This window comes from Poromitra crassiceps (assembly GCF_964638095.1).
Source record: "Poromitra crassiceps genome assembly, chromosome: 10".
Classification (NCBI taxonomy): Eukaryota; Metazoa; Chordata; class Actinopteri; order Beryciformes; family Melamphaidae; genus Poromitra; species Poromitra crassiceps.
The window spans coordinates 15,372,460-15,389,457 of NC_139631.1; the positions used below are offsets into that span (position 1 = coordinate 15,372,460).

Consider the following 16,998-nt stretch of genomic DNA (forward strand, 5'->3'; position numbering starts at 1 on the left):
CAAGTCACCAGATGGTCAACTTCCTGTCTGTATTCCGACTCATCTCCGTCTGTTATGAGCCCTATGAGGGTGGTATCATCTGCGAACTTCAGGAGCTTGACGGACTGGTGACTGGAGGTGCAGCTGTTGGTGTAGAGACCGAAGAAGTAGGGAGAGAGGACACCGCCCTGGGCAGCGCCGGTGCTGATGGACCGAAAGTCAGTGATGTGGTTACCCAGCCTCACGTGCTGCTTCCTGTCAGTCAGGAAGTCTGTGGTCCATCTGCAGATGGGGTCGGGCACGCCCAGCTGGGAGAGTTTCTCCTGTAGCAGGGCTGGGAGGATCGTGTCAAATGCCGCCAGAAGATCTTCTGGCTCCCAGCACTTGGAGAATCCGGATCCGACACACGTCGGCCAGACTGTGAGGACATTTCTTGAATTTGAATTCCCTGTAATTTGACCAATAAGATCATGGCTTTCAAGTATCTCCAGGACTATCCGGCCAATCGACTTCGAACTGGGGAACGGGCACTGCACTATATTATTATTATATTATTATTATACTATAATAATAATTCCCAGGCAGTCTTTGCGTAGCTCGAGAACCGTTCGTCGGATCGACGTCAAATTTGGGGAGTGCACTTAGGGGGATCTGACGGACTGCAGTGTGGAAAAAGGAGAGAAAGGAGAAAGAAACGGGGGAGGGAGGGCACCAATAAGGGGACTGCATCTAACTATTAATTCCGGGATCGTCTGTCTGTCCTTCACATATCTTGAGAACCGTACAGAACCGCAGGTGGGTGAGTGAGAGGGCACTACTTCGAACTTGCCTCCCTGCAACCACACTCTCATCGCTGATGACATAACTGATGACATCACTCACTCATGACATCAGAATTGCTCAAGTGACATCACTGGTGGCATCATCACTGGTCATCATCACAATGACATCACAAATGCATGAGTGACATCACTGATGACATCATCAGTCATTTATGACATCACTGATGATGTCATAGACATTGTGACATCATCAGTGATGTCATAAATCCTTCCCTGCAGAGGCAATAAGTAGGAACGGTAGAGTTTGTGTAACCGCACTCAGTGAGTAAAAGTCCAACACAGTGAGTGAGTAAACGGGCACTGCACTAGTGGACTACAAACTGAGCAGTGGGGGAACGGGAGCTGCTATCTCTAATGTGACGGACAGCAAACACAGCAGGCTGAGCACACTGCACCAAGGTAAATAGATCGTTCATTTTCTAATTGTCTCTATGATATAATAAGGATATGTCTCTATGATATAATAAGGATATGAGCCACTGTGTGTCAGAAAATAAGCTATTTACAGGACACCAATTCTAACAAATGGTAGCAGCAAGTCTCCTAAATGGGCGTCGTCAACCATTGACTCAGACCTGCCGAAAGTCTCCTAAGTGGGTGTGTCCATGGAAAGCCATGGGCAAAACTCATGTGACAAAATGACAGGAAGTGAGTTGAAGTCGGGCTGACACTCCTGTAAAGCCCCTCTGTCATTTTCTTTCTTCCTCTTAATTTTTTTTCTTCTTGCACTTTGCTGCACCCGCTGCTAGAATGCCTGTGTGTAAATCCGGGCCTGGGGGTAGGACCCTTTATTATTTTGTTTTATAAAATAAATATTGCTGTTACCAGTGGTTAAACAAGAATCTTTATGCACAAATAGACAGTAGCATTGGGAGTCACCTGCTCTTGGCTAGTATCACAAGGGATCACAAAGACCTTTTATGCTCAGATGGAAGACTGCGGAGGAGGATCCGAGGATGTTCCAAGCATACAACACAGACGTTATTGAAATATGCTTCAACATACAATGGTGTAGGTTATCATACAATAAAGCATGGAATCTGTCTGTCTGTCTGTCTATCTGTGTGTCCTTCGCATATCTCGAGAACCGTGTGTTGCTAGGGAGGACATGCAGTGTTGGATTTGGTGCAATTTGACTAAACAAGCTAACAGCCCTCTGTGCAGCAGCAGGGCGAATGGGCACTGCACTAATATATATAAAAAGGATTACTGATGTTTGATGTATAATTTCGATTCTTCCATAGTTAAAAACCTGTCATTTGACACCAGAATCATCAAAATCGCCATGGACAGTAAAATTCTATGGAAAAATTGCTGTAATGGCAGTCATCGTTAAAATGGCAGACATTTTAAAGTTTACACAGAATAAATCTGGCTTTTCTGTGGTCATAAATGTATTTTCTGGCTAATAAAGAGGGATTAAATTCATAGGAGGAAAGAGAGAGCAATAGAGCAAACATTCAAGTAAATATTGATGAAAATCAAAATAAATAAAATAGAATAAAACTAAGATACAATTGAGATAGAATTAAATTAAAGACAATAGAAAGATGATACGAGCTGATAAAAAGCCAATAAAGAACAATAAAAACAGATCAAAGATAAACAAAAGATGATGAAAAAGACATCTAAAAGCAAGTCAACAATAATGGGTTTTAGGCAGGTTGTTCCAAAGCCGAGGGGCCTGATAGAACAGACAGAAGGGCCCCACCTGAGGATCTAAGGCTGCACACTGGCTCATATGGGGTCAACATAATATCTGTTATGTAGCTTAGAGCCGGACCCAAGCAAAGCAGATGCATATGGAAAAAATACAGAAAAACAAGCGTGAATGCGACCAGATATGCACATTTCCGATTTTGTGGGCCTACCAACCGACAGCTATAGAACTGCTGGTTGCAGCTAAAAAGGTTGTCTGTGAAAGGCCTCAAAGTCCATCAGCCAGATGATTTTGTTTGTATGCAGATAGGCACACCAGCAACATCATGACATTACAAAGGTCAATGACCAGTCTATGTAAATTGTATTATCTAAACTGCGTAAGTAGTATGCTCAACATCTCAGCACTGAAAGTCTGGAAACAGTATATTTTGAGGTAGAAAAAATACATAATTTGTCCTGATTCCAGAGTAATCCACACCTTGCCCTTTAGGGCAGTGGTTCTCAAATGGGGGTCCGGGGACCCCCAGGGGTCCATGGCACTTTGCCAGGGGGTCCGCGAAAAGTTTTCAGGAAAATAAAAATAATAACTTTTTTTTTGCAAAAGCTTCATAGTTCAATGAAAATATTTTATGCTTTAAATCTAAAATGGTTCATGGATTATATTCTAACCTAAGAAACCTATCAATTTAAAAGTCAAGCACGTTACCATGGAAACAATTAAGTTGAGCCCAAAATCACAAATCAGAATGAGGGGGTCCCCGGTATATTTTCTATCTTGTAAGGGGTCCTTGGCTAAAAAAACATTTGAGAACCTCTGCTTTAGGGCACACTGACCTGTGTGTCAGCTATAAAAACATGTGTCATCATCAGTGAATTTAAAGATCTGTATTATTTTCCACTAGGCCATTGGGAAAGGTATATGCACCTTGATCATCATTGTAACAATATAAAATTATCTTTTCTTGAAGGTTGAACTTCTTGGTTGTGTGAAGCTGGGTGATGCCTGCATGCTGAGTCATTTTTCCAAAACACTCACATGATTCATGCTGAATGGTTTTGCACAAAGCTGCAATGTTATTTTTGGCAACACATTTCTTATGGATACTGCAGTGGGAACGAGCAGGTGATAACAGCAGGGTAGGCTATGTAGCCTGGCTACAGTAATCAAAACTTTGAAGATGAGATGTAGACCTACAATAATCCATTGAGCAATGAGCAGTTTATTGTCAAATAAAGATGAATAACTTCAGATTGGAGTGACCTGCAGTTCTCCAAGTTGACACTAGACAGTGCCAATGGACAGTAACAAAGCGGCCTTCCACCACAATGCCTCTTTTTACATTAAAATTAATATTAGCTGAAGGTTTCTTTTTCAATGGATGTAGCTACAGTATTTTTTGCAGTATCTTTACAAAATGCGGTGAGCTCTTTTCATAGTGTGCACAAACGAGTCTGAATTATTCGCCCAATTTGCTTCTCAAGGGGAAGATTATTATTTCAAAGTGCATTTTCAAATCTTATAAAGATTGTCCTGAATGAAAATTAAGTGCTCAGAAATGCTTGAGAATGGCTGAAAAACACAGACAGATCCTGATACATTTAACAGATTATAATATATAATGTTGTGAAAATCAGAGTAATAAGATTAACACTTATTATACTACTATGATAAGGCGGCCCGGTTCCGCTCTGCGGTTCTGTGGAGCACAATTGCTCGAGTGACATTACTGATGACATCACAATTGCTCAAATGACATCACTCATGACATCACATTTACTTGAGTGACATCACTGATGACATAGAGTGAAACTGAAACTCGGTTGAGCGTGCAAAGCTAAACATATAAGTAGGCAATATAACCTGAATAGCCTTGGCCCTTTTCCCACTTTGGTGTTACAATTTCAGCATTTTCCAGCACAGTTGGTGGCAGACCTGTCACTCACTCCTGTTACGTAGCAACGCTCCTTGGCGTCCTTGAGTTTGCAAGGGCTTCTGGGAATCAGAGGCCCGAGTGAGCGCCCGCCCTTTTTGGAGCAACGAGAGAAGAACAGCCCTACATGCGTCGCGAGCAATATTATCGCAAAACAACTTTCTAAAGCAGCGTAACCATATTTGAGGTACGTTAACTGATGGTTTAAAAGTAGTATTTTGACCCACGGCGGTTATAATTGGAAAATCTGTGAGGAAAAAGTGTATTTTAATGCGCGATTTGATGACGTAATGTTGCTTGTCAAACGCGAAATGGCGAGCGTGCTAACAGGCCTGTTAACGGCAAAAGCTTGTTATTTTATAATGGGAACTGCATTTCTGTTCCAATATCAAAACTATTACGTAGGAGTATCTAGCCCTGGTAAGTTGGCACATTAAGTACATCTTGTGTGGACATAGTTCTTTCGTTCTGCTGTGGAGGACATGCTTGTAACGCTAGTTACCCAGTAAGCTAACATTAACATCTAGCTAGGGTAACTTAACGCTAGTAGCTCATAGCTAAACGAACCAATGTTATGCGGATTTCTTTTGCATGATTGGCTGAAGTACATGCCAGTCTTCTGCACTGCCCACTCCAGATCCTACACTGTAGTAGGATTATGATTTTTACTTGTGTACATTCTATCTTTGGCAAGCAAAGCGATGCTAACTGTGCTGATATTTTACGTGGAAGTAAAAGTCGACATAACTGGCTCATTTAAAATGTACAGTAGGCCTACAGTAAAAGTTACTGAGTTAACTTACGTTACTTTGAAGAGTTTTGTTAGATGTCATATTCTCCATGCAAATCAAGGATGAAAGGACAGAGTTCAAACTAAATTTCCTGGATTACAAAATAAAGTCCGCAAACAAAGTAAAGACAGATTCAGAGCATTTGCATTGACTGGCTGTTCACAGCAAATGCTCCACAATTTTGTGACAAAACTTGTACTCTAACGTTAATGGATGTGATTTGAAATGTAGAATAATTCGTCAAATTAATTAATGGCTGATTTGCAAATTACACAACAAGGCTACAATTACAGTTTGCAAGTAAATGTATTTGGTTACTTTACTTGCACCCTGGTCTTAACACGGTATGTTTCCCAGGCACATTTAACCTTATTCCACATGTAGATAATGTTATATATAATGAATACACATGCACCTGTCCTGCCATCTATCAATTAATGTTTAACACATCTTGCTTATCCATCTTCTTCACTGCAGAGAAGGGCCAGGTGAATAATGGCGGCTGAGGCGGAGGTGGACTGTGCTAATGAGTTCCCAGCCCACTATAAGGTCATGCTGGACAAACTGAATGAACAGCGGCAATTAGACCAGTTCACAGACATCACCCTGATTGTGGACGGTCTGTAAAAATATATAATATATACATAAAAACATAATTAATATTTAATAATATCTTAAGGAAGGTCCTAAATAATGCTTTGTGTCTCTTCCTCTCTCTCTGTTGCTGTGCAGGTCACCAGTTCAGAGCCCATAGAGCAGTGCTGGCAGCATGCAGTCAGTTTTTCCACAACTTCTTCCAGGATTTTACCCAGGAGCCAGCGGTGGAGATAGAAGGTATGCTTTGCTCTGCTGACCTTCTGGAAAATGGACAGTCAGTCACCTCTCTATGGTTCTAGAGCTAAAGCACCATTGAAAAATGCATATTTATTTTACTTGAAGTGTTACTCATAAATCATTGTAAAAAGTGCATTATAATCGCATACTAGAATCTCATAACAGTCACATTGATTCACACTATTACAATGCATGTCGTAAACCTATTATACAGCATGCAATTTTCGGACATTATTTATAATGCAAATATTAAGGGAATATGTGTTTGTAATGCATTCATGATGCCCTACAAATACTCCAGGTTTTCCCAAACATTTTCCCAATCTGCTTGTTGCCGAGTATTAAACACATGAGTCTCTGACAGGAGTGAGTAACTCCGCCTTCCGCCAGCTGATGGAGTTCACTTACACAGCCACTCTGGCTGTAGGCGGAGAGGACGAGGCCAACGACGTGTGGAAGGCAGCAGAGTACCTGCAGATGCAGGAGGCCATCAAGGCTCTCAACAACAGGTGAGACTGATGTGCACCTGGCTGCCAGGGCCTTAGCAGCTCTATATCTATATCTTTCAAAATGCTGTTTGGCAGAAGGCCTTTTGGTATGGAGGTTTTGTGTGTGTGTGTGTGTGTGTGTGTGTGTGTTCATGCATGCTATTTGGCTAAGGGGGTGGGCAATTTTGAAATGCAGGATGGCAGACGGCTGAAATTTGACATGGAGGTGTGTGTGTGTGTGTGTGTGTGTGTGTGTGTGTGTGTGTGTGTGTGTGTGTGTGTGTGTGTGTGTGTGTGTGTGTGTGTGTGTGTGTGTGTGTGTGTGAAGGTGTGCTTGTGTTCATGCCAATTGGCTAAAAGGGGGCACATTTCGAAATGCAGGATGGCAGAAGCCTGGAATTTGGCATGGAGGTCGAGCGTGTGTGTGTAGCTGTGTGTTTCTGTTCATGCCAAATGGCTAAAGTTGGGGGGGGGGGGGCATTTTGAAATGCAGGCTGGCAGAGTAGGGTGGGCTGCCCACCAGTGCCCCTACCGTCCTGCATTTTGGAAATTCGCATATGTGGTCGCAGCTATTTCGAATTTGCGCTTGTTATAAAATAAAATAAAAATGCGTTGACTGACTATGAACTGGAAATTAATTTGTCTGAATTAGGCTTGCCGCGATTTTAGGTGTTACCGGTGTTACACGGTGTTGGGGATTACACCGATTACATAACGTGCCCACCGGTAACACCTTTTGTTTTTATGGAGGAAGAATTGAAAGGAAAACTCCGCCGTTTCAGCGTGCGCCGGTGTAAATTACAAGCGCTCCCTCTCGGCTGCAGTGTGGCTCCGCTGTTATGTTAGACCAGGCAGCAACTAACGTGAGTTAACGCTATACATCTTATGAACACAAATCTCGAGTCAGATCAGCCATGAGTTGTGATGCAGCCAGTGTTGTATGACTGTGAGCGTCCATGCTAACGTTAGTACTTTAAACAGCAGCAGCGTGCGTCTTGTCTCTATGAACCTACATAATGGACGGTTAAAGCATAGACTCTTGCTTACTTTAAAACTTGTATTATCAACATACATATAACGTAACGTTCGCTCTAGTCTAGCTGCTATGGATACCCGACTGGTGTCTCACTGTTATTGTTCCCGGGAACAACATGCACTAGTAGAACTAGGAACTAACAATCCTATTGTTTACATTTCCCGGTGAAACCGGTAATACCGGTGAGGTCACGTGCTTATTATTCGGTGTGAAAATGTTCACACCGTGGCATCCCTAGTCTGAATGATTACTAAGCTCAAACAGCATATTCAATCTTTGAACATCAACTCTTATTCTTCTGCAGGCTGAGTGAGAGTCCCCCGGAAGGTCTGGTGGGAACGAACAGAGGCAAGAAGAGGAAGATTGCAGAGACGTCTAATGTGATCACTGAGACTCTACCCTCAGTGGAAGGAGAACAGGTCAGTGATGGGATGATATCTTATTCATGGTCACACACTACAGATGTAGTTCTTTGCAAAGCGGTAGACGTTATTATTATGAGTGGTTGAAAGCAGTGAATTTTCCAGCACTAACAGATGTCCACTGTACTATGTCCTGTCCTAAGTAAAAATGTAACACAAGTGGCCATGTGTCACACATTTTGTCATTGCTGAATGTGTTGTGTGTTTGTCCAGGTGGAGGTTGAGGTGGAGCTAGAGGAGGGCATTGAGGTGGAGGAGTCTGGACTGGAGGAGGTGGTGGATGCAGCGAGGAATGCCCAGGCTGCCTTGGATGACTCTGCTTTGGCTCTGCTCGCTGACATTACCAGCAAGTACCAGCAAGGGGCGCCTACGCTACATCTGATCAAGAAGGATGGAATAGAAGAGGTATATTGCATTTGCGCAGATTGCTATTAAAACTACATTTCATGTTCTTCAATTATTACTTTAGTTGGTATGGATTGGTAATACTGTAGTATTATAAAACTATTAATATTGGGATTAAGACGTGGAATACTATCAGAATCAGAAAGACTTTAATTATCCCCGGGGGGAAATTGGGACAAGTTAGAGTAGCTCGCTCACAGAACACACATGGCATGAAGTAAACAATAGTAAATGCAAAATAAGCAATATAAGAAGAATAAGAATAAGAACAACATAGCACAGGATAAACAGTACTAAATGCGATAGAAGCAAAAAATAAGTAGAATACGTCTTAAGTGAGCAAAATACGTAGAGTAAGTATACATTACGTGCAATTATATACTATGATTGCAGTTGTATCATTGGAGGTTTCTTTGAGCATGTAGACACCAGACTCTGAGTACGCTTGTTCGTCACATGTTTTCATGAGTTGAGACATTGTCAGTAAATCTTTGAAGCTGTCTGCAGCCTTCAAGCCTCAGGTCCTAGCACTGGATACATTAAGTCCTAGCACTGGATACATTGTGGTTAAACATGCTGACAGCAGAATTGCCATGGGAGCAATATGACTGCATGAAAACAAGAAATATTCAACCATAAACAGAAGAGCCTCAGAGCTGTTTCATATTTGCATATCATCAATGTGTCAAAACAGCACTAACAAAATAAGCCTGGTGATGAATCATATTGTTCACTGCAAGAATTTTGTTGTTTCTGTTTTACTGTATTTGACAGACAAATATGAAATCGCTTTTAGTGTGTGGTTGAATACCATCATCATTGTGTGGACTGTTATTCCTGCTCTAACCACTGCCCTGCATAGGGCTGCAATGTATTAGATCATCCACACAACCTATGGTAGCATTATTACAGGAGTTTATGACATGATGAAAATGATGGACTGAAACCTGTAAGACATGACAATGCATTCAGGCAATACTCGCAGTGTCCAACAGAACAGAACCCAATTTAATCTTTTCCATAATCAATGTAAGAAAAGTATTGACGTGTGTAAATCATTTTGTCATGGACGAACTGGTTTAGTTGCAAATCGGTCAGCTATGGACTTAAAAGTTCAATAATATTACTATATGTCTATGACTATTTGTGCTCAGCAGGAGGTTGTGTACCAGGAGGAAACGGTGACCGCCTCCAAGGTACTGGAGAACGTCGAGGTCGTAGAGGTCCAGATCTCCCAAGTGGACAACATGTTCCGCTGCACCAAGTGTGACCGCAGCTTCAAGATGTACTACCACCTCAAACAGCACCTGAAGACACACGTCAGCTCGCTGGACAAGCCCCATGTGTGCAGCCACTGTGGCAAAGCCTACACGAGAGAGGGAGCCCTGAAGCAGCACGTCAACACATTTCACTTCGAGGCCGAGGAGCTGTCTCGAAACCAGAGGCCCCAGAAGAAAGTGCACGTGTGTGAATACTGTGACAAGAACTTTGACCACTTTGGCCACTTCAAGGAGCATCTGCGGAAGCACACGGGTGAGAATGACATGACGACATCATGTGGACATCATGTCCACGTGAAAATAACTCTACACCGATTTTTGTCATAATTGATATCATTTGTCCTGAAGTAGATCTGTCATGTTACTAGCCTGGTAAAACCATCCTGATCATGTGGATTCACATTCTGTTTTGTTCTGCGGATCAGTCTGAACACCATTGTAAATAAGAAGTTCTTAATGACTTGTCTGGTGAAATAAAGGTGAAATAAAATCAAATAATAACTCCAGCCTGCCCCCAGCGATTTTCCAGAAGTGCACTTGCCAATCGGGGAGCTGCCTTGTAGTTGACAACGTAACTGGCCAATCAGGGACCTGCCTTGACAACATAACCGTCCAATCAGGGACGGCTCCCGAAGGAAGGAGCATTTAAGGTTAATGTTAGTAGAGTAAACACAACCATAAGTGCAGTACTGCAGTTATTGCACAAATAGACTCAATACCAACAATTAAACAAGAGCAAGAGTATGCACCAGTGGAGTTTCTCGCCGTAAAAGACGTTTTCTCGGGTCTTCCAAGTGGATTTGGACAGAACGAAACAGAATGTGAGTTCACATGATCAGTATGGTTTTAACAAGGCTATCCTGCTACAGGTTTTCTGTTGAAATGTACTGCTGCATGTGCTGTGGAGTGTACTTTTTCATATATTTGTATGTGCCGTCTTTTTGTGTCCACATGTAGGTGAAAAACCCTATGCGTGTCCAGACTGCCACGAGCGATTTGCTAGGAACAGTACTCTGAAATGCCACATGGCAGCGTGTCAGAATGGGGCCGGCGCCAAGAAGGGACGCAAGAAACTCTATGAATGCCAGGTACAGTTTGGCAGGAAAGCAATTTCCTGTGTTTGTCCTAGACAATAATGTATTGCCCTGCAATAACGAGGTAGGATATGGGAACGAAAGTGTCAATTTACCTTGGCAAGCTGAAAATGTAATTATAGCCACAATCTGATGTGACTAGCAACAAATGGTAACAACATGGACAAATCAATCGCAATATAATCCCCCCAACTAACAAGATGTTATTCTTTCTATCCATTCGATACTCGGCAAGAATAAAAATCCCCTTGTAGGCAACGTTGTATTAATTTCTACCTCATTTTTGATGTGACAGTACTTTTGTGTTGTACTGTCGTACAGTGAACCTGGATTGAGATTTAGAGATAGGATTGTTACGTCTAGCTTTTAAAAAAAACTTTAAACAGTATTTTGCTCAAAACAAGAATGTTTCTGCCCCTCTCTTTTCGCTATGACTGACTATTCCCCCTCAACCTCCTCCGTCAGGTATGCAGCAGCGTCTTCAACAGCTGGGAACAGTTCAAAAACCACCTGGTGAGCCACACGGGGGTCAAGCCCAACCACTGCACCCTCTGCGACCTGTGGTTCACCCACCCCAAAGACCTGAAGGCCCACCTCAAAGACGTGCACGACATCGAGTCTATGGCGGCCGAAGAGCTGGTGGTCTCCGACTCGGCCGCCTCCGCCACCCTCACCATCGCCACGCAGAACATGGAGGAGACGGAGACGGAGACCGTCCTGCTGGACGACGGCATCCAGGTGTGCTGGAGAAAATGTTCCTATTACATACGTCCATTGTAGTTAGGATCTAATAGAATACAGTCAACAACAATCTGTAAGCACATCTCAATCAGACTCACACACTTATAGTTCAGTATTTTTCCCCTTAAAGCTTTTGGTTATTCATTCATTAAATACATACACAAATAATATGTATTTTCATACACATCTCCCCTCAACATTCACACACTGTCTCACATGACCTCACAGATATCCTAATCTATCACGTCCTGTCCTCATCAGCAATACCACACGTGATGTCATCTCTGTGCCACACCTAACTGTACTACTATGCCATGACATAACAGACAAAGAATCAAACAAAATGACAAAACTGAACACAAAAAAATGAAACCTCAAATAAAAGCAAATAACAATAAGACTAAGAGGAAATGAAAGAAAAGAAAAAGAAACACAAATAAAAAGCGAAATCTAAAAACTAAGACGAAACAATATTGTAATCATAAGAAACGTCGTTGCACCTTATAAAACACTGTAACCACCTCTTTCTCTTTGAAGAAATGCATCCCCTGCCCATTGTGCTGGTTGCATCTCTTCCTCTCATGAGATCTTAAATCATATTAAATATATTCAAGTAAGCCGAATCGCTGACTCAAAACTCTTTCTTTAATTTATTCTACAACAAGGTGGAGCATGTGATGGTGGAGCCGGTGGACGTGATGGAGATGACGGAGACCGCAACGGTGGTGATGGAGGACGGCGGCATGGCGGAGATGTGCGAGGAGGACATGGAGAGACTGAAGCAAGCTGGCGTGCAGATCCAGGTGGTGCACTTGACCACGGGGGAGGTGCACGGGCAGCAGGTGGTGACCTCTCAGATGGAGGTGGAGGGGGAGATCGTGAAGGTGGACGAAGTGGAACAAGCAGTGGTCGTATGAGCCCAAATCATTCTCACTCTCCCGACCACGTTTGTTCAGGGCCCCTTGCTGTCACTTTATAATGGGTGGGGTACCCTTATCTCATGATTGTGACCACCGACTCGGCCCGGTGGCGAGTTGCGGGAGCCACCGCTACTTCCTGGTTACCGGCGTGAACCGGCATGAGCACCGACTCAAGACAACGGGGTTAGAACCTGGACACGTCGGGGCTCGAAACCAGCTCTCTCGTGACGAGAAAGTTGGGAGTCGGGAATGCTACAGGTCCGCCACTCCCACCCCTTCTCCCCTAGGGTGACTTTGACCTACTTAAACACCAGACTCATGTACACATGTAGGTTCAAGCCCGCTCCAGTGGTCGCCTCGCCCGCAACGTTGATTGACGACACAGGCTGCTGTCGTCACGTGACTAGCGGTCACGTGACTTGTGACTAGCTGTCGCCTCGCCCGCACTGTTGATTGCTGACGAGACGGGGTTACCTTTCTCGTCGGCAAGTAACAGCAAGGGTTCCTGACCGAACATCAGTATTTGACGGGCTGGGAGTGAGAATGGGTTGATGAGACGGGAAGAGTGACTGTGTCTTAAATGACCAACAAGGAAGAGGTAACATTTGGATTGCCAGGTGAGTGAAAGATGCTACTGCACGTGTCATTCTATCCTGAATGGCTGTGGCAGATTCTGACTTTTGCTGCATTATCCTGTAATTGACATCTTATTCTCCGTAAAGACCGCTGCATATGGGATACAGCATGCCACCTCAATACGTCCTGCTGTCTGCCATCGAAAGACCCCGTTCTCAGTTCTCACCACCCTCACTCTTTAGACTCTGAATTATGGACAATGTGATGCAATGGTCATTTCTTGCTGATGATATTTATTTTAAACCTGGTTACCATTATATCAGAAAGTTCTTAATAATGCTGCAATGCTTACCAATCCCTTTTCCTAAATTATTGCTTTTTTTGTATCTTTGTTTTACTTCTTCATTACATGTTCTTATAAGTTTGTTAAGGGCGTTTACCAAGACATGCTGTGGGAACACTGAATGCAATGGTCTGTAGCTAGCAACAACTGGTCATGTGCAGGTGTACCTTGCACAGTTTTGTGCAAGGCTATTTTCATACTGGTTCGAAGAGGATTGATATGGAATAAAATGAGTTTGCACAATCGTTTACAAGTTTTCCATCCATTTATTACCATAAGTCTTTTTCACTCACTAAAGACTAATCGTGATGATTTTAGGTTATATTACCACCACATGTCTTCCTTCATAGGTGGCATTTAACATGCAGGATCATTTTAGAAAATGGGTAATAACCCCCCCCCCCCCCCCCCCCCCCCATCTTGCATTGTTCAAGATGCTGGTTTTGTATTTGTACAGAAAAGGATTAGAACTCACTTTTTCTCAGCTCCTGTTCCAACAGAGAATTCCCCATTCATTTTCTCCATAGATGTTTTGAAAAATTCTTATATAACTAGTTTTAAGGCTGGAACCAAGCCAACCAGCCACCTACTGAATCGTGAGTGACCATAAAACATTTAAAAAATAAAACATGAAAAAAGATATTTTCAAAATTGTCAGCTTTTTTAAATTTTTTGTCTATAAGGACTTTTCGAAACCTCTATGGAGAACATGAATGGGGGATTGTCTGATGGAACTGGAGCTGAGAAAAAGTGGACGGTCACTGTTGAGCTCTATTTTGTTCACATAATATCTTAAGCATTGCCTAATGTTTACAGAACATCTTAATTTGCTTTCCCAAATGTGTTGATGCCCATCCATGGCATACACATTAACGCCTGTTTTAGTTCCACCCATTATTATTATGTAGTATGTACAATTGCAAACTGCAGCACAGACAGGCATACAATATGTACTGTATGTCTCATACATATTGCAGCCCTACCAGCCTACCTAGATATAGTCTAACTGCATGCTAGACCGCATCATAAGCCTAGTAGTATTCAAATAGGCATATAACTGTTGCATGTCAAGGGCCAAATGTGCATTAATATTAGACCATGGACCCCATTTGAAGAGGTTTTGTCCAAAGGAACGCTATCTGAGAAGAATTATGTGAATTATGTAGGCTATATATTTATTGTAGGCCTATATAGGATAAACACTCTTCATTTGTGCTGTTATAATAAGTGAAAGTGATGAAATCGAGTCCCTTGGAGCTGTTGGAAAGACCTCTGGTAGTTTCCAAACCTCACTTTGAGAACATCTGTATATAGCCTGACCATACAGCCTATATGTTGTAGGTTGGGTTACCTGGCAAGTCACCGTCTAGCACCGGACAGCTCCTGTAGTGATCCGACGCCTCGATCTTTAATTCTTGCTTCTCATTGGTTAAAACAAGAAGAACAGCGTCCTCCCCCGGCCGTCGCCTATTGGTCGGTGCACCAGTCGTTCAAGTGGATTTCCTCCACAACGGGCTTGATCAGGGAGCAGCAACACAGCGCGCTCAATGTCACCTGGCACCGGTGTTCCCGGCGACAAGGTTTTGCAACTCAATCGGTAAAAAGCGCATCGCGCCCACAGCTATTGAGTGAGGTAAGATTCATTCACTAATAAGCTCTGTGGTGTTGTTTGTCATAACGGGACTGTGAGAGGAAATCGCTGCCTCAGAGGGAATGGCCTGCCTTGCGAGATGTTAACTGTTGGGGCTGGCATTGAACAGGGATTTAGCCAAATCAGTGTTATTGATGCACCGCAAGATTTATTTACTCGATATGATGTCTGTATCTGGGGAGTTCACATTTATACATTTCTGACACAGCATATTCCATAATTTACATTATTGAAAAGTAAATAAAATAGACAAAAAAAACAAACAGCACAAGGCTTGTCAGCTGGCAGTGGCGACCCTCATTTCTCAAGAGGATATAATTTGTGCCATATAGAAATTGGATTTTGATATAGGCTAGTAAGCCCATGGTGATTAGGCCTATAGATTCAATGCATCACTGTAGATACGGATCAGAATGTATCACCTGGCAGCCAGGGAGACGTGTCGTGTACACACTGACACTCACACATAGCCAGCCTACACAGAGAGAGAGAGAGAGAGTAAAGGGGATCAGCTAGATCCTGTGACTCACTGAAGAATCTCCTGGTCTGTTTTGAACAGGCAGTGGATGGAAAGATTAGGCTCCAGCACGGCAGCACCTGTTGCACCTCTCAACTCTTAAGGATGCTTGTCTGGAGGGGTGGCTTCCATCTTTCTGCACTCACATCACAACCATATCCCTATCCCAGTAAGGACTGTTTGACTATAGATACATTTATTTACCTCTATAATAAAGGTTTGGGAGTGGGGTTTGGCAATAGATTACATCTGATAGGAGTGAAGCCTATTTTGATTAACAGTAGGCTAACTCTAATCTCAAGTAGGCTACAGTTGCCATGTGAAACATAATCAGATTATAAATATGTTTAGGGAGAAAGAAAGGTGATGCTTTATTCAATTAATTATTATTGGCCATCGAATTCAAATGCATCGTCCATATTCTCGAAATCAGATGAATATCCACAGTGTTTACACCACACGAAACATGGCGGCTTTATCCACTGCAGCTGAACTCTCAACTGATGTGAGATTCTCGCGGGACTTGGTTACACAGCCGCCGGATGTGGAACGTACCTACCAGACAGCTGGCTGAGAGGTAAATAGAGCGGCTCACATTTATGCCAATATCATATAATAACGACATGAACCTCTGCATGGCAGAAAATAAGCTATTTGGACGTAAATGCACAGATAACACATGCCCCTATACGGCCTCTGTTCCAGGCTGCTTTGTGTTTTTTTTTTAGCTCTATAGACGGTTTTCACCAGAGCGCAACCCCACAGCACTTCCTTTTGCTCAGCATTCGGCAAACTGCAGAAATATTCACTCGACATCGTTACTTTTGTTTTCGCTGCTCAGCTGTATAGATGGTTTTCACGGAATGGTCAGTCCTGCACTTGAATGTTTTTTTTTCTTTTATGTCCATAGCAAACATTGCAACAGGAAGTGAGCGGGGGTTCAATTTAGAATGTTTTTGTTGTCAAGTTAAAACCGTCTATACTGATTCATTTTCAGACATTTCTGTTCTGGGTGAGTAGGATAACATAAATTAAGCTGAAAATTAGGTCCAGGTTGTAAAAAAAAAAAAAAAAAAAAAAAAAAATGATTCTCATTTAAAGCTGTGTCACTAATTATGTTGCAAACTGCAGATAGGTAATCTGTAATCTGCAATGGATTACATTTCAAAACCTTTTTAAAACTGGGCTGAATCATTTAACTCAGAGTAGACTTAGAGTAGATGCTGAATATATTATTTTGGAAGAGAAGACAGTCTGTTTAGTAGCCTGGCTATTTCCGCCTGAATGAACGTTGTTTTTGTTTCCTCTTCGTTTGATGGTCCATCAGTCGGGGGACATGAAACATTGCGCTTTGCGTTTTATTTCTTTGATGAAAACCTCTTTGAAGTGCTGAAATTGATGAGCACGCTCACTGATGCAGCCCTTTAGAGCAGGAGGAAATAATTGGCTTGAGAGATTTCAATTTGAGGCACAGAGATGCAGGATT

The 16,998-nt window shown here is 42.6% G+C and overlaps 1 protein-coding gene across 3 annotated transcripts; it reads left to right on the forward strand.

The window, feature by feature from the left end:
• The first annotated feature begins 4,519 nt into the window (after nucleotides 1-4,519).
• Nucleotides 4,520-13,559, forward strand: znf131 (zinc finger protein 131). 3 transcript variants are annotated; one of them, XM_083644450.1, is made up of 10 exons: nucleotides 4,520-4,601; nucleotides 5,683-5,824; nucleotides 5,938-6,039; nucleotides 6,404-6,548; nucleotides 7,868-7,982; nucleotides 8,199-8,390; nucleotides 9,545-9,923; nucleotides 10,628-10,758; nucleotides 11,230-11,502; nucleotides 12,171-13,559. In XM_083644450.1, the coding sequence occupies exons 2-10, from the start codon at nucleotides 5,701-5,703 to the stop codon at nucleotides 12,420-12,422; spliced, it is 1,713 nt and encodes a 570-aa protein (XP_083500576.1). In that variant the 5' UTR covers nucleotides 4,520-4,601; nucleotides 5,683-5,700; the 3' UTR covers nucleotides 12,423-13,559. The 3 variants fall into 3 exon arrangements, with proteins under 3 accessions (XP_083500576.1, XP_083500578.1, XP_083500577.1); XM_083644452.1 differs by having other exon boundaries at nucleotides 9,548-9,923; XM_083644451.1 differs by lacking the exon at nucleotides 4,520-4,601 and adding an exon at nucleotides 4,819-4,919.
• The last annotated feature ends 3,439 nt before the right edge of the window (nucleotides 13,560-16,998 follow it).

What these genes read in the sequence shown, in the direction of transcription:
- znf131 (XM_083644450.1), top strand. Translation starts at nt 5,701, where the DNA reads ATGGCGGCTGAGGCGGAGGTGGACTGTGCTAATGAGTTCCCAGCCCAC. An exon ending in CCTCAGTGGAAGGAGAACAG is followed by an intron (nt 7,983 to 8,198) that starts GTCAGTGATGGG and finishes GTGTTTGTCCAG; the next exon opens with GTGGAGGTTGAGGTGGAGCT. An exon ending in TGCTGGACGACGGCATCCAG is followed by an intron (nt 11,503 to 12,170) that starts GTGTGCTGGAGA and finishes TTCTACAACAAG; the next exon opens with GTGGAGCATGTGATGGTGGA.